The 16072-nt window shown below is 42.5% G+C and overlaps 1 protein-coding gene across 15 annotated transcripts in view; it reads left to right on the top strand.

Annotated features, from left to right (window-relative positions):
- FOXP1 (forkhead box P1) overlaps positions 1-16072 on the top strand; it is a 1092253-nt gene that overhangs the window by 819142 nt on the left and 257039 nt on the right. For all 15 annotated transcript variants that reach the window (XM_068253977.1, XM_068253974.1, XM_068253975.1 and 12 more), the window contains one exon: positions 3759-3851. In XM_068253977.1, the coding sequence (XP_068110078.1) occupies positions 3759-3851 (93 nt within the window). The remainder of the gene's footprint in view (positions 1-3758; positions 3852-16072) is intronic.

The raw sequence follows: 16072 nt of genomic DNA, 5'->3' as shown, positions 1-16072 counted from the left end.
TGATTAACGTCTGAGGTGGTCGTTGTTGGCTATTCTTCTCATTTGGCAGCGATAGCCAACTCTCTGCACTGCCCCTTTCCAGCTTGTATATATGGATATATAATATAGCGAGATACTAAGAGGCAGAAATCAATTGTTTAGATTAAAAAAAAAAGTGCAAGATGTCATTCTTAGAAATTGTTGAAACCAAAATGGCAGTCCACATAGACAAAGAAAGACCGCACATTCTGCCACTCTGGCAGCAAAGAAATATCCGCAATGTGCATTAGTGAAACAATGGGATTTTGGTATTTAGAAGTGAATGAAAGTTTTATACCTTACCAGTAATAAAAGTCATAGCACCTGCATGACAAAATTGTTTATTTTTAATTAACACTGAGCCCTACCAGATAAAAAAATACTGTACAAAGTAAATTCTGAAAGCAATCCTATTGATGGAGTAAGTTATAAGTATTGCATTTGGAAATTAGCTTGAAGTGAAATTGAAAAAATCCTTTATGATGCTGTGCTTGCTGCAGCTTTGCACCTATCCAGACAGACATGAAATCACTAGTGCTGATTGTTTCCTGTTAGGAGAGATCACGTCTTTCAACCTACTTCCTGTAACAACAAGCCCAATTTTCTCAGTTCTTACTGTTATGCAGAGATTCAATAAATATAGCCTGCCATCTTTTTTTCTTCTTAAATTTTGTGCTATATGGTCACTCCTAACTGACCCACCCGGCAGCTGAATCCAGGGAGGGGAGAGAAAGTAAGATGTATTGCAGTTCCAAGCTCATTTGGCTCGTAAAAAAAAAATTAAATTGCCCTACGATTTGATTTTATACACTGTTTGTATTCACGTATCATCCTGCTTGCTGTTCAAATTTGCAGTGTTCATATGGTCAACATAAGGGACTCCTGAGATGAAAAGCTAAATCTGTGTATACTTACCTGGGACTTCTGCCAGCCTCTAGAAGTCATTTGGGTCCCTCGTCACTGCTCTAATCCTCCCTGGTGTCCTGCTGGCCGGCTGTAAAGATCTGTGCATGGGTGGGTGTATTCAAGCTCCTACGTCATCTGGTGCGTACTGTGCCTGCGCAGACTACTGCGTATGCACAGAGTACGCTTCCGGTAACATGGGTGCTTGCATGCGCCCAGGCATGCACAGAGGCGTCGACCCCCTGATGGGTTGGCGATCCTTACAGCTGGCCAGCAGGACACCGGGTAGGACCAGAGCTGGGACCCAAATGATTTCTAGGGGCTGGAAGAAGCCCCAGGTAAGTAAAGATAGAATTAGCTTTTCGCCTCTGAAATCCTTTAAGTGCTGTACTGATATGTCTTATCATCTTTTAACAAAAGTAACGTTTATATAGAGCAGTTAATGAAACATGATTATCAGTGCTTGTCTAAAATGACCTCTAAAGTAACCATCACATGACCTGTCAGCTGGCTTATTCCTCTAAACCGGAAGTTAAGCACTGCTCTATAAACAAATGACTTGTTGCTCTATGTACGAAGGGGTGAGAGATCACTGCTTTGCACTTCATCGCAAAGCAAAATGATAGTCTATTTATAAACGTTTGGGGTCTTTGCGCAAAATAAATAAAGTTTTGTCTGTGTCTAATGCTGGGTACACACAATGCAATTTCCCGGGAATTGGGCGATTACTTCCGACATGTCCGATCAGCTCCCCATCGATAAAGTGATTGATTTTGCGCACTTTGGACATGTACACACGATGCAACTTCCCGTTTGATCACTCGTCGATCGAGCGGGAAATTGCATCGTGTGTACCCAGCATAATGTTGGAACATTTTTATTCTGCTTTAAGCTGTCAAGGCACCAGGCCCAATCCTCAATCTGTTTACATTAATCAGTAAACTTTAGTTACCTCTTTACTCTGTGACAAACCACTTTAAAAACCATCAAGTTTTATTTACCAAGCTGCATCCTGAAAAATTCACAGCTCTCACAGCTTCTTGTTAATGTGTTTTTCCAAAACGCATTCTACACAGAAAAAGAAAAACCCTCTCGTTGCTCTTCAGCACCCTAGGGGATAAAGTATGCATGGTTACAGGTTTATATTTGGGTGCCAGAACTTAAAGGAATTAAATTAACAGTAAACTAAATCTGTAACACTGAAAAAAATAAAACAACAAGATATTTATGGAGGATAACAGATTAGCATGTCTTTCCACAATCAGCTGTTCCATTTATATATATATAATCATTTCTAATGTGCTGCACTATCAGGCTGTGCAGGACAATGGATACAAATGAATGATTATAAGGGCCTTTACACATCATCCTGTATTCACTCCATCTAATGAGCAATCTGATCAAATGAAAAGCTTGATCGTTGACTGGGATGAAACTTAAACTTTCTAATACTACTATTCAGTATTATTGAGAACAGTTAAACACATTTTTTTTCCAAATCATTGTGAAGTGTGTGTGTGTGTGTGTGTGTGTGTGTGCATGCGTGCGTGTGTGTGTGCGTGCGCGTGTTTGTGTGTTATGTTGTTAATAAGTATTTTGTATAGGAATGATCTAGCATAGCACACAATAAAAATTGGTTTGCATACTCTTAAAGGGAACCTTAACTGAACGGGGTGTAAAGAGTTTAACTTACCTGGGGCTATTACCAGCCTCCTGCAGCAGTCCTGTGCCCTCGGAGCCGCTCTGGAATCCTCCGGTCCCCCGCTGTCACTTAGTTTCGTTTTTGACGACTCACCAGTCTGCTGGCCGCCTTGCGTATTATTGGACGCATTCCGTACTGCAATTAGCGCTATGGTGGTCCGCAACGCATACAAAAATACGCGTTGCCGCATTCCGCACGCGTAGATATGTGGCAATGTGTATCTTTGTACGCATTGCGGTCCGCAACAGCGCTAATTGCAGTAGGGAATGCGTTCAATAATACGCATGGCGGGCGGCCGGCCGACTGGTGAGTCGTCAAAAACGAAACTAAGTGACAGCGGGGGACCGGAGGATTCCAGATCGGCTCTGAGGGCACAGGATTGCTGCAGGGGGCTGGTAAAAGAGTTGTGATTTTTATATAGATGATATTACTTGCGATAAAAGCAAGTTCCACCTGCTCATACAACAGCATTGCTAGGAGCTGTCATTGCATTGGAATAGTACGTAATTGAATTCATTTGTAATTGAGTTTGGTGAGAAGCTAAGCTCTGTGGTTATGCAGAGCTGTCCATGTACTGAATTTTGAAGAAAAAAAACAACTCTGCAGTTGATAAGATATTCAGGCCCATTCTTTGAACCCTCTGTGACTTTTTATGAAGAAATTCTTTGAGTGTAAATGTTATCACGGTGCTGCTAATCTCTAAATCATTGTACACATTCACAAATACTGTCACCCAGAGGGATCTAGACTCAATGTCTTGGACAACAGTTTGGTGCAAAGGGCTGTAGAGATGCGTCGCTAGCCTAGAGGCTAACAACACCTCTGTTATGGAGGTGGAGGAGGGATGACATATGGTGCACAATGGAGCAGTATCTGGTGGGCGGGGTGAGTAGAGGAACAAGCATCTGAGAGAGGATGTAGTTTTATCCAAACTACAGTGAACTAGGTTAAAGTACATAAATTCATAATTAATGTCATTAGGTTACTACATTTTTAAAAGTCTGGTTCCTGTACATGTTACTTAGTAGCCTCTGGCGACAGCTAAGGCACTCCCAGTAACAAACAGCGGTGTTGTTGTCCCATGGAAGGTGCAGCTTTAGTTTGACTTTTGTTGTCTCTTTCTTCTCTATTTCAGGCTCTTCAAGTTGCACGGCAGCTATTATTACACCAGCAGCAAATCAGTGGGGTAAAAGTCCACAAGAGGAATGACAAACAACCATCCCTGCAGGTAGGAAACCAGATTGTTTTATTGTTGGCTTGGAGCATTAGAAGTTGAGAAGTTTGACGGTGAACCCAGTTCCAAGCACAGCTGTCAGTCACTATTATGTTATGATGCAAAGCGGTGATAGGTGACCTTTTGTTATTCTGATCTTCAGGAAGTGGCTTGCTAATTACAGCTACAACTGACCACATTTTTTAGAACAAGATTTAAAGTGAACTTTTCCAGTCAAATACCTGTGATTGTCCCCAAATCACTTTCTGCACATCTGGGGAGATACAATATCAGCAGGTTTCAGAGCCCGGTACTGAGTGAACCTCCAGCACATTCCTCCATGATGCCCTTTTCCCACTTAAAATCCCAATGCCTTCCTGTACTGATCACCATACCTTCTTATGCTGAGCATCATCTTATGTAACACCTAGCACCAAGCTTTCCTTCACTGAGCCCGATCTTTACCGCATTATGCTCTATTGCTTCCTGTTATAAGTTCATCCATTCTTACACTATTCCCCACACTAAGAACCATCATGTCCTGCACTAAGTATAGTCTCTTCTTGTACTGAGCAACATTAATCCTCATCCCTTCCTGCTCTAAGCCCCTTCCCTTCCTATTCTAAGTCTATCCCTTCATACTCTAAGCCCCACCCTTTCCTGAGCAACTTCCTATCCTGCAGTAAGCACCATCCTTTCCTGCTCTAAGGCCCATCTCTTCCTGTTCTAAGCCCAATCTCTTTCTGTTCTAAGCCCCACCTTTTGCTAAGGAACATCCTATCCTGCAGTAAGCACTATCATTTCCTGTTTTAAGGCCCATTTCTTTCTGTTTTAAGTCCCACCCTTTCCTTAACAACACCCTGTCCTGGAGTAAGCACCATCTTTTCCTGCTCTAAGGCCCATCTCTTCCTGTTGTAAGCCCCATCGCTTCCTTTATAAGCCCTACCCTTTTCCTAAGCAACACCCTATCCTGCAGTAAGCACCATCCAGTCTTGCACTATGCTCCATCTTCACTAAACTCGACCCCTTCCTATGCTAAGACCCATCCCTTTCACCACTAAGCACCACCTCTGCGTGCACAAAGAATTAGTCTTTCCGACATGATTGCAAAATTTGTTTGCATAGGCGCCAACTACCTTGTAGTAAAACAGACTAAGGAACGTTACTGTAATTCACATTTATTAAAATCTCCAAGGTGCAACGCGTTGAGCAGGTCACAATCTTGCTTCATGAGGCAATTAATTAGGAGAAAGCAACAAGGGTCTGTACTATGGCCAAGCGCCACCTGCCTTGTCAGTGGCTGCCTGTGTGGTGACCCGTGTTTCTGAGTATAACTACTGATATTCTCAGTTTGATTTACACAATTGACTTAAATACTGCAGTATAATGGGACTCTCGGTTTTTGTTCTTTGTTTAAGTTTCCGACATGAATACACATCCAGTCTTTCAGTAACCCATTACGTTTTGCATTGTGGATCATGGCTTCCTGTGTGAAGCCCCATCCTAATCATTGACAGCATGCCTGCAGGCAGTTGTATTATTAGGCAGCTAAAACTTTAGAGGCATAAACATCCTTGTGGGAAAATAAGGCATGCCCACTGTCCTTATGCCACAAAACAGTGAGACCAATGGAAAGGTGTATGCATTGTCATGTGAGTACCTACAGTACATCAATGCAGATAATGAACACATGGGGCTTGATTCACAAAGCGGTGCTAACCTACTTAGCACGTCTAAAGTCTTTAGACGCGCTAACCAGGGTGCTAAGTAGGTTAGCACCGGATTTCTCAATCAGATCGCGCACTAACTTTGCGCGCGTAAAGTTTTACGCGCGCTAAGTCCTATAGGCTTTAATGGGCACTTCGCGCAGTGCGCCCTGCGCTCTGTGCAGTACGCGCGTAAAGTCTTACGCGCATAAAGTTTTGCGCGCGTAAAGTTTTATGCGCGGAAAGCTTGTTTAGACGTGCTAAGGGGGTTTTCACAGGCGTGCTAACAGTTAGCACCGCTTTGTGAATCAAGCCCTTTGTATGCCACAGCACGGGTAATATTTGCATATTTACTTTTAGTGGTTGTAGAAGAACAAGAAGACACAGAGAATGATTAAAAGGTTATAGCATTGATTACACTATGTGCCTACTGTAGGGTAGCACTGTTGTCTGATATGTTTTACTGCATTTAGGTTTCCTTTAACAGTGCAATGTGAGAGCATTTGTGGGCTGTTGAGTCTTTTACATTGAACTGTGACATGTTTGTGTGTACTCATATAGAGTTTATAGGGTCTCCCTAGGTACACAGAAACTGAATGGTCTAATCACAGGTTCATAGAGGTCACTACAAGGTGCTGTAATGTCTACACTGTGAGTCTGGTCAGGTTGTGCAACATCATAAGAGATCTGAAGGTTGAGTGTACTTCAAATACTTTTTTTTTATTAATCAAGCAACAGCATCCCTGTGCAAGGCTGTCAGCTGATTTGCTGGTCAATTTTTACCTGCCGCTTCCTAGAAGATGGGTTGTTACAACAATCTTCTCTTAGGTCCCTCCATAAAGCAAACCTGTACTGAAAATATACTGATGAGATAAACAATTGTATCTATCCTCCTAAAAATGATGGGTTTTTTTAGAATCCCTCAGTTTTATTTCCTGTTCAAGGGCTAATTCACACTACAAGAGCTTTTTTTTAAGTGCTTTATGATTTTAAAAAGCTCTTGCCAATGTTATCCTATGTGCGTGTTCTCACTGGAATGATGTGATTTTGTAAAATCCCCATTAGCATTGCATTAGCAAGAGCTTTTCAAATCACTGGCATTTAACCTCTAGCCGGTCGCGTCACACCGATGGGCGTGGCCACGGCGGCAGCCCCAGGACTGCCTAACGCCGATCGGCATAAAGTCCTGTGGCTCTGTTTTGCAGGATATCACGCGCAGGGTGCGCGCGCATCTCCTGCTTGGTGGGTGGAGCGGAGCTCCACCTTCAGTCTCCGAGCGGCGGTTGCTGCTCGGGAGACTGTTAGACGTCGTAACCGCCGTCTAATTACTGGTACAGCGCTGCGATCTGCAGCAGCGCTGTACTGGGGACAGCCGTGTGACACAGCTGCCCCCTCCTGACACATAGAGGTGATCGGCTGTCATAGGCTGAAGTCTATGACAGCTGATCACGGGGATTGGCTGGCGGGGGGAGGGAGGGGGGCTTTACAGTTGGGGAAAAAAAACACTTATTTTTATTAAAAAGACACACACATATAAACAAATAAACAAACAAACAAACATTGGGGGGGGGGGGGGGCGCGAACAGATCCCACCACCATAGAGCTCCGTTGGTGGGAAGAAAGGGGGGGGTCACTTGTGTGCTGTGTCCAGTGGCCCTGCAGCTTGGCCTTAAAGCCGCAGTGGCCAATTTAATGCAAAATGGCCTGGTCTTTAGGGGGGTTTAACACTGGTCCTCAAGACGTTAAAAGGCTCTTGAAGTGTGCATTAGCCCTAAAAGCTAAAAAAAAAGTAGGCTTATTGTCAGTGGCGTAGCTAAGGAGTTGTGGGCCCCGATGCAAGTTTTACAATGGGGCCCCCCAAGCACTCTATATATAGCAATTGATACAGCGCACCAAAACCTGCCAATGGCAACTACAGTGTCAGAAGGGCAAGAAGGGGATGGGGAGCAGTTTGTTAATGATTACTACTATTCAGAGTATGTTATAGAAGGGATTTTTACAAGCACAGGACCAATAGAGAGCTTATACGATAGTTGAGGGAGGGCCCTTCGGGGCCCCTCTGGCCCAAGGGCCCTGATGCGATCGCTACCTCTGCAACCCCTATTGCTACGCTCCTGCTTATTGTCTTATTGTCTCAGATAAATGACAGTCTTTTAGTATCCAAGAGCTACAATCTGTGAACTATTGACTTTTTTAAAATTGAATCCGTGGGCTGTAATTAGTTACCTGTGAGAGTTAAACTAAAGTCTATGTCCCGACTATAGAGAAACTGCCATTTGCATTTCTGGATGTTTAGCCCTTTCCGTGAGAAAAGATAAAAATGAACACAGCCTAGTTATATGCAGGACTGGGACTGTGCATACGCAGGTTTCTCTCGTCTTGTCACATGTCCGTTCAGATGCCCTTTAAGTTTATTTTTTTGCTTTTTGCCATTTTCTTTGTATGTGCTTTCTTGTGGATTTATGAGGTAATTTCACATTGATTATACAATACAGTGAGCAAGTGAATGATATAAGAAATGAGCAACATGCAAAGTTCCTTAATTCTTGAATATATTCAGTACAAGCGGATGTCAGCTTCCTCAACTTCCTCACTAAAATACCACATTTAAAAGTGTATTTTGTATCCTAAGTTAAAGAACACTGAAGAATATAAGTATAAAAAAATGTGTCAGCTTTAGGCCTGAGGCACACTGCAGAGTGCTTTGCTGACTGTCAGCGATGCGTCTGCGGTTTTTAAAAAATGTTCCCATTGACTTGCGTTAAAACTGCAGGAAAAATCGCGGGAAAATTGCTGTGATCGTGACTTTCTGAAAAATCATTGATTTTGCCGCGTTTTTTATGCAAGTCAATGGGAGAGGTTTTTTTAAAAAACACAAATGCAGCATTGACAGTCAGCAAAGTGCCCTACAGTGTGTCTCAGGTCTTAGCTGGTTAAAGCCTGCAATTCTCACAGCGGTCATATTAGGTCTTAGTGGGATAACTGGGAGTTTTTTTAAAGTTACAGCTGCGCAATCTTAATCATGCTCGCACCCGCGATGAGAGCTTTTTATAGTAAATTTAGTAGATTGTGTGCACACGGCTACAATTGCACGAAGGCTAAATCACTTACCTTTTAGCAGTCCTCCTCAGAATATTACCCAGATGAGGCGAGCATATTTTTATTTTTGCTACATAGCAGTAGACCGTTTTTGTAAGATATGATATTTTACATCTTGTCAATAAACTGTCTTTTTAGCCTCTAGCAAGCAAGAAAATACTCTGCATAATTTTGGCAGTACTTTTTCACATACTTTTTGGTATGTTTTCAGTTAGTGCTAGAATGTTATTTTAAACAGAAGATGAGAATTTTCTCCTGGGAGAAAAGGTGAATTGGATCAGGACCATTGTGTTTACAACTGTTCTCCAACGGTAGTAAACTAGTCCCAAGCGTTTACTTAGTTCCCTTGGTATTGTTGGGGTAACTGACTTCGGTGGAGGCTGTCAGAGCTAAGACTAAATGGAACTTCATAGCACCCAGGTCAACACAAGGCTACCCTTTTCACCACAGTGGTCTGATCATAGTGATGCTGGGAAGATTTCCCTTACAGCTCTCACACTGTGCTGTGCCCAAATGTGACTAGAAAGCCTACATAGTGGTGAGTAGGGTCTTCAGTACCCCCCCCCCACACACACACACACACACACACACATATTTAACAATATATTGGGCAGAGTTCTTCCTCAAATAGCTGAAAGTACAATGCTTAGCTCTATTTTGGAATGGTCAAAGCCCCCTCCCTACCTAAAGCTGTCTAGGTACCCAGAAAATCAATTTTACAATGATCACAGTGCCTTTTGGGTTGATAGGTAGCTGTATTTTGTTGATGGATGCGCTGTTTACCTGCTGTTACATCGTAATGCTACATCTGATTGTGTGTTCAGCTTGTTTTAGTGCATGCAATGCCACAATGCCTTTTCTCCTGAATAAATAGCTAGCCTAGTGAAGTCCCCCATCGCTATCTGCTCTCTCAAACTGATAAATGAAATAGCTGACCTGTCTCTTGTAAGAGGAGTTTATTTGCAGAAGAAACAATATATCACGCAGGGAAGGAACCCGCGAGTGTTTGGAGACAGATTACATATACATCAAGCCCCTGCTGGCTCGGTCGAAGCTGATCGCTGCCAAATGTGCTCTGCGTCTACCAGATAAACCCGTTCAGCATCACCTACACACAGCCCAATGTTGTCTGGAAGGACCTTTGTAGTTTATAAAGTGGAAGACAGGTGGCCGTATCGTCAGATCTGAATTCAAGCCACGCGCTTGTGTGCTTGTCCAGATTCCTAGGCCCCTGGCCAATACTGACATCAATTACTGAATAGTTTGCTGCTATCGTAGTTCCTGCTGTTTATTTTCAGTTAAATAGAGTAACAAGAACTAATCGAAAAATAAGATATTGATTTAAATAAAGAGGTCTAGAAACGACTTCATGCAACCAGATCCTGCTTTTACCAGTTTCTATCAGCACAACAGGAGAGCGATTTAGCCACTGTCCTTTACTCAGCACCCTCCTAAACTATGGGCTTGATTCACAAAAGAGTGCTAACTGTTAGCACGGCCGTTTTCGCGCGAATTTTCGCATTGCGCGTGATTGCGAATTTTCACGCGAAACAACGTTTTCGCGCGCAAACGCGAACTTTAGCGAAATCGATATCGTTTTGCGCGAAAATTCGCGTTAGCACGCAAAAAATGTTATCGTTTAGCGTGAAAATTCACAAACGCGCGCAATGCGAAAATTCGCGCAAAAACGGCCGTGCTAACAGTTAGCACTCTTTTGTGAATCAAGCCCTTTGTGTCTTTGTTTATGTAATGTGTGAAAGTGTTTCACAGTGCGGTTTTAATGACTACAGAAAAGGCTGCAAACATGATTCAGAGTCTCCTAAAGTTCTAGAGACCACAAAAATGTGTCCCAACTTCCTAGTGCCCTCTATGGTTTGGCACCAAATTTTTTGTCCCTACTTTCCAGTGCCCTCCATGTGTCCCCTTATATTTGCACCCCCAGCCTCTCTGATCTGTACAATTTAGCAGAGGAGCTGTGTTTTGCATTTTATTAAACACAGCCTATCCTGTTTTATTGCATTTTAAGTGCTTTGCTGATTGCTAATTGTGTTGGATTGCATGGTTGCCTGTGACCAATCACTATTCAGATGCAAATTAGGTGCTATACAGAAACAAATGCAAATTGAACACTTATCCAACTATAGACAAGCACCCATTTATAAAAGGCCTAAAAAGGCTCTTTTTCTTCCTCAGTTAGTTATCATTTTTTAAAAATGTCAACTTTCATGTAATACAGCACTAACATGGATGAACTTTGAGACAAAACACATCATTAATATACTTTAACAATTACAGATGGAAGAAATCCTCAGTATTAATAGAGGAACTGTGATCAGCTATCTACATGTGCACTGCTAGCAGCTCAGTCCCATGTGACCTGATCAGAGGTGAAGAACGGATACCTAAATATAAACATGCCCTTTAACCCTTTCCATGCTCAAACTTAATGTGCAAAATTACCATTTGACAAATGGAAATAAAGGCACAGCCACTACTATTTAAAATGTGAGCCTAGTTCATAAAAGACTGTAGTAAGTTACTAGTAAGATGAGCAATTACACCCAGGTGTTTCTCTGTCCCTACAATGCGTACATGTAAACAAAGCACCTGGAAAAAAGGCCGCTGGATATTGCCACTACTAGAATGTTGGTAAAATTACCGATATTCTACTACTTTATACCGATATTAAAATATTGGTAACCTTTACCCATATTTTACCATGACCTAACCCTACTCTCACACAGAACCCTCCCTCTACCACTGCATAACCTTAACCCCTTACGGTGGTGCCTAACCTTAACTACCCTGGTGGTGCCTACCCTTAACACCCCCTGTGGTGCCTAACCTTAACCCCCCCGGTGGTGGCTAACCTTATCCCCCCGGTAGTGGCTAACCTTATCCCCCCGGTGGCGCCTAACCTTATCCCCCCGGTGGTGCCTAACCTTAACCCACTGGTGGTAGTTAACCTTATCCCCCCCCCCCTCCCGGTTGTGGCTAACCTTATCTCCCCCCTCCTCCGGTGGTGGCTAACCTTAAACTCCCCCCCCCCCCTCGGTGTGCCTAACCTTAAAACCGCCCACCCCCCTCATGGTGGCTAACCTTATCCCCCGGTGGTGCCTAACATTGACCCCCTGGTGGTGGTTAACCTTATTCCACCCCCATACCCCCCCTTTCCCCCGCCAATGGTGGCTAACCGTAACCTCCCCGGTGGTGGCTAACCTTATTTCCCCCCCTCCCCCAGTGGTGGCTAACCTAAAACCTCCTCTCCCTCCCCCCGTGTTGCTTAACCTTAAACCTGTCCTACCCACCCCCACCCCATTTGGGGCTAACCTTAACCCCTATGGAACCAACACAAAAAAAAATTGCTGCAAAGATTAACAGAGACGCAAATTTGGGCGGCTTGAGACCGCTATTTTAGCAGGTGCCTCCGGGCTCCCAAATTTCCATCTGTTGTTGCTAATTGTGGCTTTTATAATTGCCACCTATGGTGGCGCCCTTTTTTCTTGAGTGCTTCTGGTGCCTTTTTTCCTACTTTACCCTACAACACCCGGTAGCATTTGTAACACAGCAAGAGAACGGAACCTGCTTGTTAGTAGCGAACTACCTGTACGTACTACCTACTGTAAGTGACAGCAACATAGGCGAAAAGTCATTTATAGCTCATTTTACTCTGGGAGAAATGTACTTCTTATTTGTTTCATTATTATTTATCTGTTCATGTATATTACATTTTAAACATTTTCATGATAGTGGTCTTTTAAAGTTTGAGTTTTGCATGGATTGTTACCAGCGTCTCCTTCAACAATTGGATAGACTGGCTTCTGCTTATTTTGCAATGCAACAGCAAGCCTGACACCATTGTTGTAGTTAACAACCCTTATACATGGGTGCAAAAAATCTGGAAGTTTGGAACACGTAATAGCTGAAATACAGGGTAACCTAGATTTCCTAATTATTTAGAACTTCATTAGTATAAAAGACAATTAAAGGACCACTCATGTAAAATAAAAAACCACATACATATAAGAGGGATTCCCAGTATTTTGCGTTACAAAAATATTTCCAAGCAAAATTCTGTAAGGAAATGATCTATGCACAGATGCCAGTCGTTTTCCCTACTCGTTTGCACACTATTTTGGCAGTTGGACTGACTAACTGCGGTTCTGTAAGCACTTCTGAAAATAACCCCCCCCCCCCCACGAGGAGATGGACCATTCTGTCAGATCTGCCAGGTTATTTTTTTACAACCTATTGCAAGTAACAGCAATGTAGGAAAAAGAAATGTATAGTGCATGTTACTGAGGAAGAAATGTGTCTTTTATACATATGCATACACATGCATTTTAAAATGTACTGTTCTCTGTGAGCTATATATCACAAGGAACTTTCTAAATAGCATTTTAAATTGGTTACCATAGTTTTATCTGAAGAAACTGTCAAATGCAAAGCTCAGCCTTGCTGTCAGCAAGTGATTATTGGTTATGTCATTAGTCCTGCAGAATTGTAATGGTGCTTACTCTCTCTGCAGCTAATTACATATGCAGAGGAGGAGACCTACTGGGTTGTTAGGGCCAGTGCACACCAAAAACCTCTAGCAGATCCGCAAAACGCTAGAGGTTTTTGAAGCAGATTTTCAGAGGGATTCTAGGCATGTTTAGAGAGGTTTTCTAACATGCCTAGCGTTTTTTGGAGCGTTTTTGTGTAGCAGATTTCATATATTGTTACAGTAAAGCTGTTACTGAACAGCTTCTGTAACAAAAACGCTTTGAAAACCTCTCTGATCTAGCGTTTTTCAGAGCGGTTTTCCACTTTCCTATACTTTAACATTGAGGCAGAAACGCCTGGAAAAAACGAACCGCTCTGGTGTTCACCAGCCCACTGAAATACATTACCCAGGCAATTTTCAAACAGCTAGTGTTTTTAAAAACGCTCCAGAACCGCTCTGGTGAGCACCAGCCCTTAGTGAACAGTCACTACTGAATTAAACTGATTTATTTTTGGTGCAGTAATTGCTATTGAGTGTCCTGACCCTGTAAGGCATGCACAGCAGCCTGTAAACTGAAATGACAAGCTAATTTTTAGTAACCTTAACATGTGATAGGAATTTTGTTAACAAAGGTGAAATTTGTTTACTTGGATTTGGATTTTAACTCCGAGCAGGAAGGATGATGTTGGGTGAGAAACTAAAATGGAGCCTAGTTAACAATCATATCTATTAATATTGATTTCTACTTCAAAGGAATCCTGATGTGAACCAAATTTGATCATTTTTATCTGAAAAAAATGTTGCCTAGCTGTTGTCTTGATCCTCTGCCTTCAGAGGACACCTATCACCAAAAATGGTATAGTTACGGTTTGTAAAATATATACATATACAATGTACATTTCCCCCAGAGTAACTGCACTATAAATGCAACAGATAGTGCAACAGGTAGTGAAAATCTGACAGATCTGCCAGGTTTTGGGCTAGTCTATCTTCTCATAAGGTATCCTCAGTTATTTTTTTTTTATTTACCAAAGCTCTTACTGAACCACGGTTACTCCAACTGCCAAAATAGTATGCAAAGGAGTAGAGAAATTGGCTGACATCTTTGTATGGATCCTTTCCGGGAACTGTTGTAAGAAATAAAGCTAATTCTTAAAATTGCCCAGGCGGAGGTAGACTGGTCCAAAATCTGTCAAATCTTTGTCAGCTTTTTACTACTTACTGTAAGGCATAGCAACATGGAGAACATATATACAAGTATATATACATACCTTATATACTATACAAGCCTAATTTTTCAGCAAAAAAAAGAGTGCTATAAAGTTACCCCCTTGGCTTATATATGGGTCAGTGGAGCAGAACGGATGGTAGAGCAGGTTGTGTTACTGACACAGGAGCATAAGGATCGTGCACTAGAGATCCTGCTCTTGCCAGCTGGCTACCTGCTGTGTCTGTGCCCCCCATCCCCTGCAACATGGTATGCAGAGTGCGCTGCTCAAGAGTATCTATGTCCCCTGGCTTGTGGAGTGGAGCATGCAAGCAACATGTCAGTGGTACATTCTTTCTGTGTGGCAATTGGTGTGTCTCATATCTATGTCGCCATCTAGTGGCATCTTGAGACACAACTGTATCATCCTTGGTGCACATTTGGCTATGGGGAGAGGGGATGACTTGTGCTGGGGCAGATATGGCTATTTGGGAAGGGACTATACTGAGAAAGGGGGCTTATATGTCAGTCAATCAGGTTTTCCTGGTTTCTGGGGAAAAAGTGAGTACCTCGGCTTATACGCAGGTCGACTTATATTTGAGTATATACAGTATATATACAAGTGTATTTTACTCTGGGAGAAAAGTGAATTTTATGTGTACGTATTTTAAATTTTAGAATTTTCATGATAGCTGTCCTTTAATACTTTGAGACTGTGGCTGAGAATACATATTTCATATCAGGTGTTCTGACTCCAGTGTCTGAATGCTTATCCCAAACTCTATAACAGCTGATGGCATAAGATCACTAGGAATGCAAATCATTTTGAGTTGATACATCATTATGCAAATGTATACACATTTATGCAGCTTGGAAATTAACCAATCAAATCCTGCTGAGGTACAATTGGATTGGTCCATTTTCAAACTGCATAAATTTACAAATAAACTTTGCATAATGCCTCATCAACTTGAAATTATTTGCATCTCATTTACCATCCCTAAATATCACCACTGCAGCAAGCTTATTGGCAGCTGCAAAAAAATTTGGATTGCAGTGGCTGCTTGGAGAGCATGTATGTGATTAAGGCCCCGGGAAATTTGACTGCAGGGCAAAGCCAAAAAAAAAGTCTCACCCTGATCCTCCAAAAGTCCCAGCGGCGTTCATTACTACTCCCTCTCCAGTCCACCGTGGACTCAGGGGTAAGACTTAATTCAGCTGCCAGTTGTAGCTGGCAGCCAAATGACACTGTTTTTATAGTCACTGTCTACGTGCCGCTAAAGCCGTAAATCGCATTACGACCAATGGCGGTGCATGGTCCGCCCCAAATTCTTGCGCCCTTTTTGCCTGTCTCAGCCTTGAGATTCCTCTTACAAAAGATTTCTTATAATTTAGGAACATGCGCTGTAGGATTAGCAGCCTTTTCAGTGACTAGAATCCTGCTCAATATGCCTCCTCTCTCTCTCTCTCTCTCTCTCTCTCCTCTCTCTCTCTCTCTCTCTCTCTCTCTCTCTCTCTCTCTCTCTCTCTCTCTCTCATTTGTCTAGGACACCAGATAAAAAGGTAAATACCAATGATGATTTCATTGTACACGCTGCTTGAGCAATAGTTGGAGTTCCTTTGAATACTAAACCATTATTAATGAAACATTGCCACACCAATGTCATCACTGCCTCAGTACAGCCATCCATGCCTCAGCGACATGCTCTACTGCCTTCTTAATATTCCGTCTGCACTG

This window comes from Hyperolius riggenbachi, chromosome 9 (assembly GCF_040937935.1).
Source record: "Hyperolius riggenbachi isolate aHypRig1 chromosome 9, aHypRig1.pri, whole genome shotgun sequence".
In the NCBI taxonomy this organism is placed as follows: Eukaryota; Metazoa; Chordata; class Amphibia; order Anura; family Hyperoliidae; genus Hyperolius; species Hyperolius riggenbachi.
This window is presented reverse-complemented; position numbering and strand designations above follow the sequence as displayed.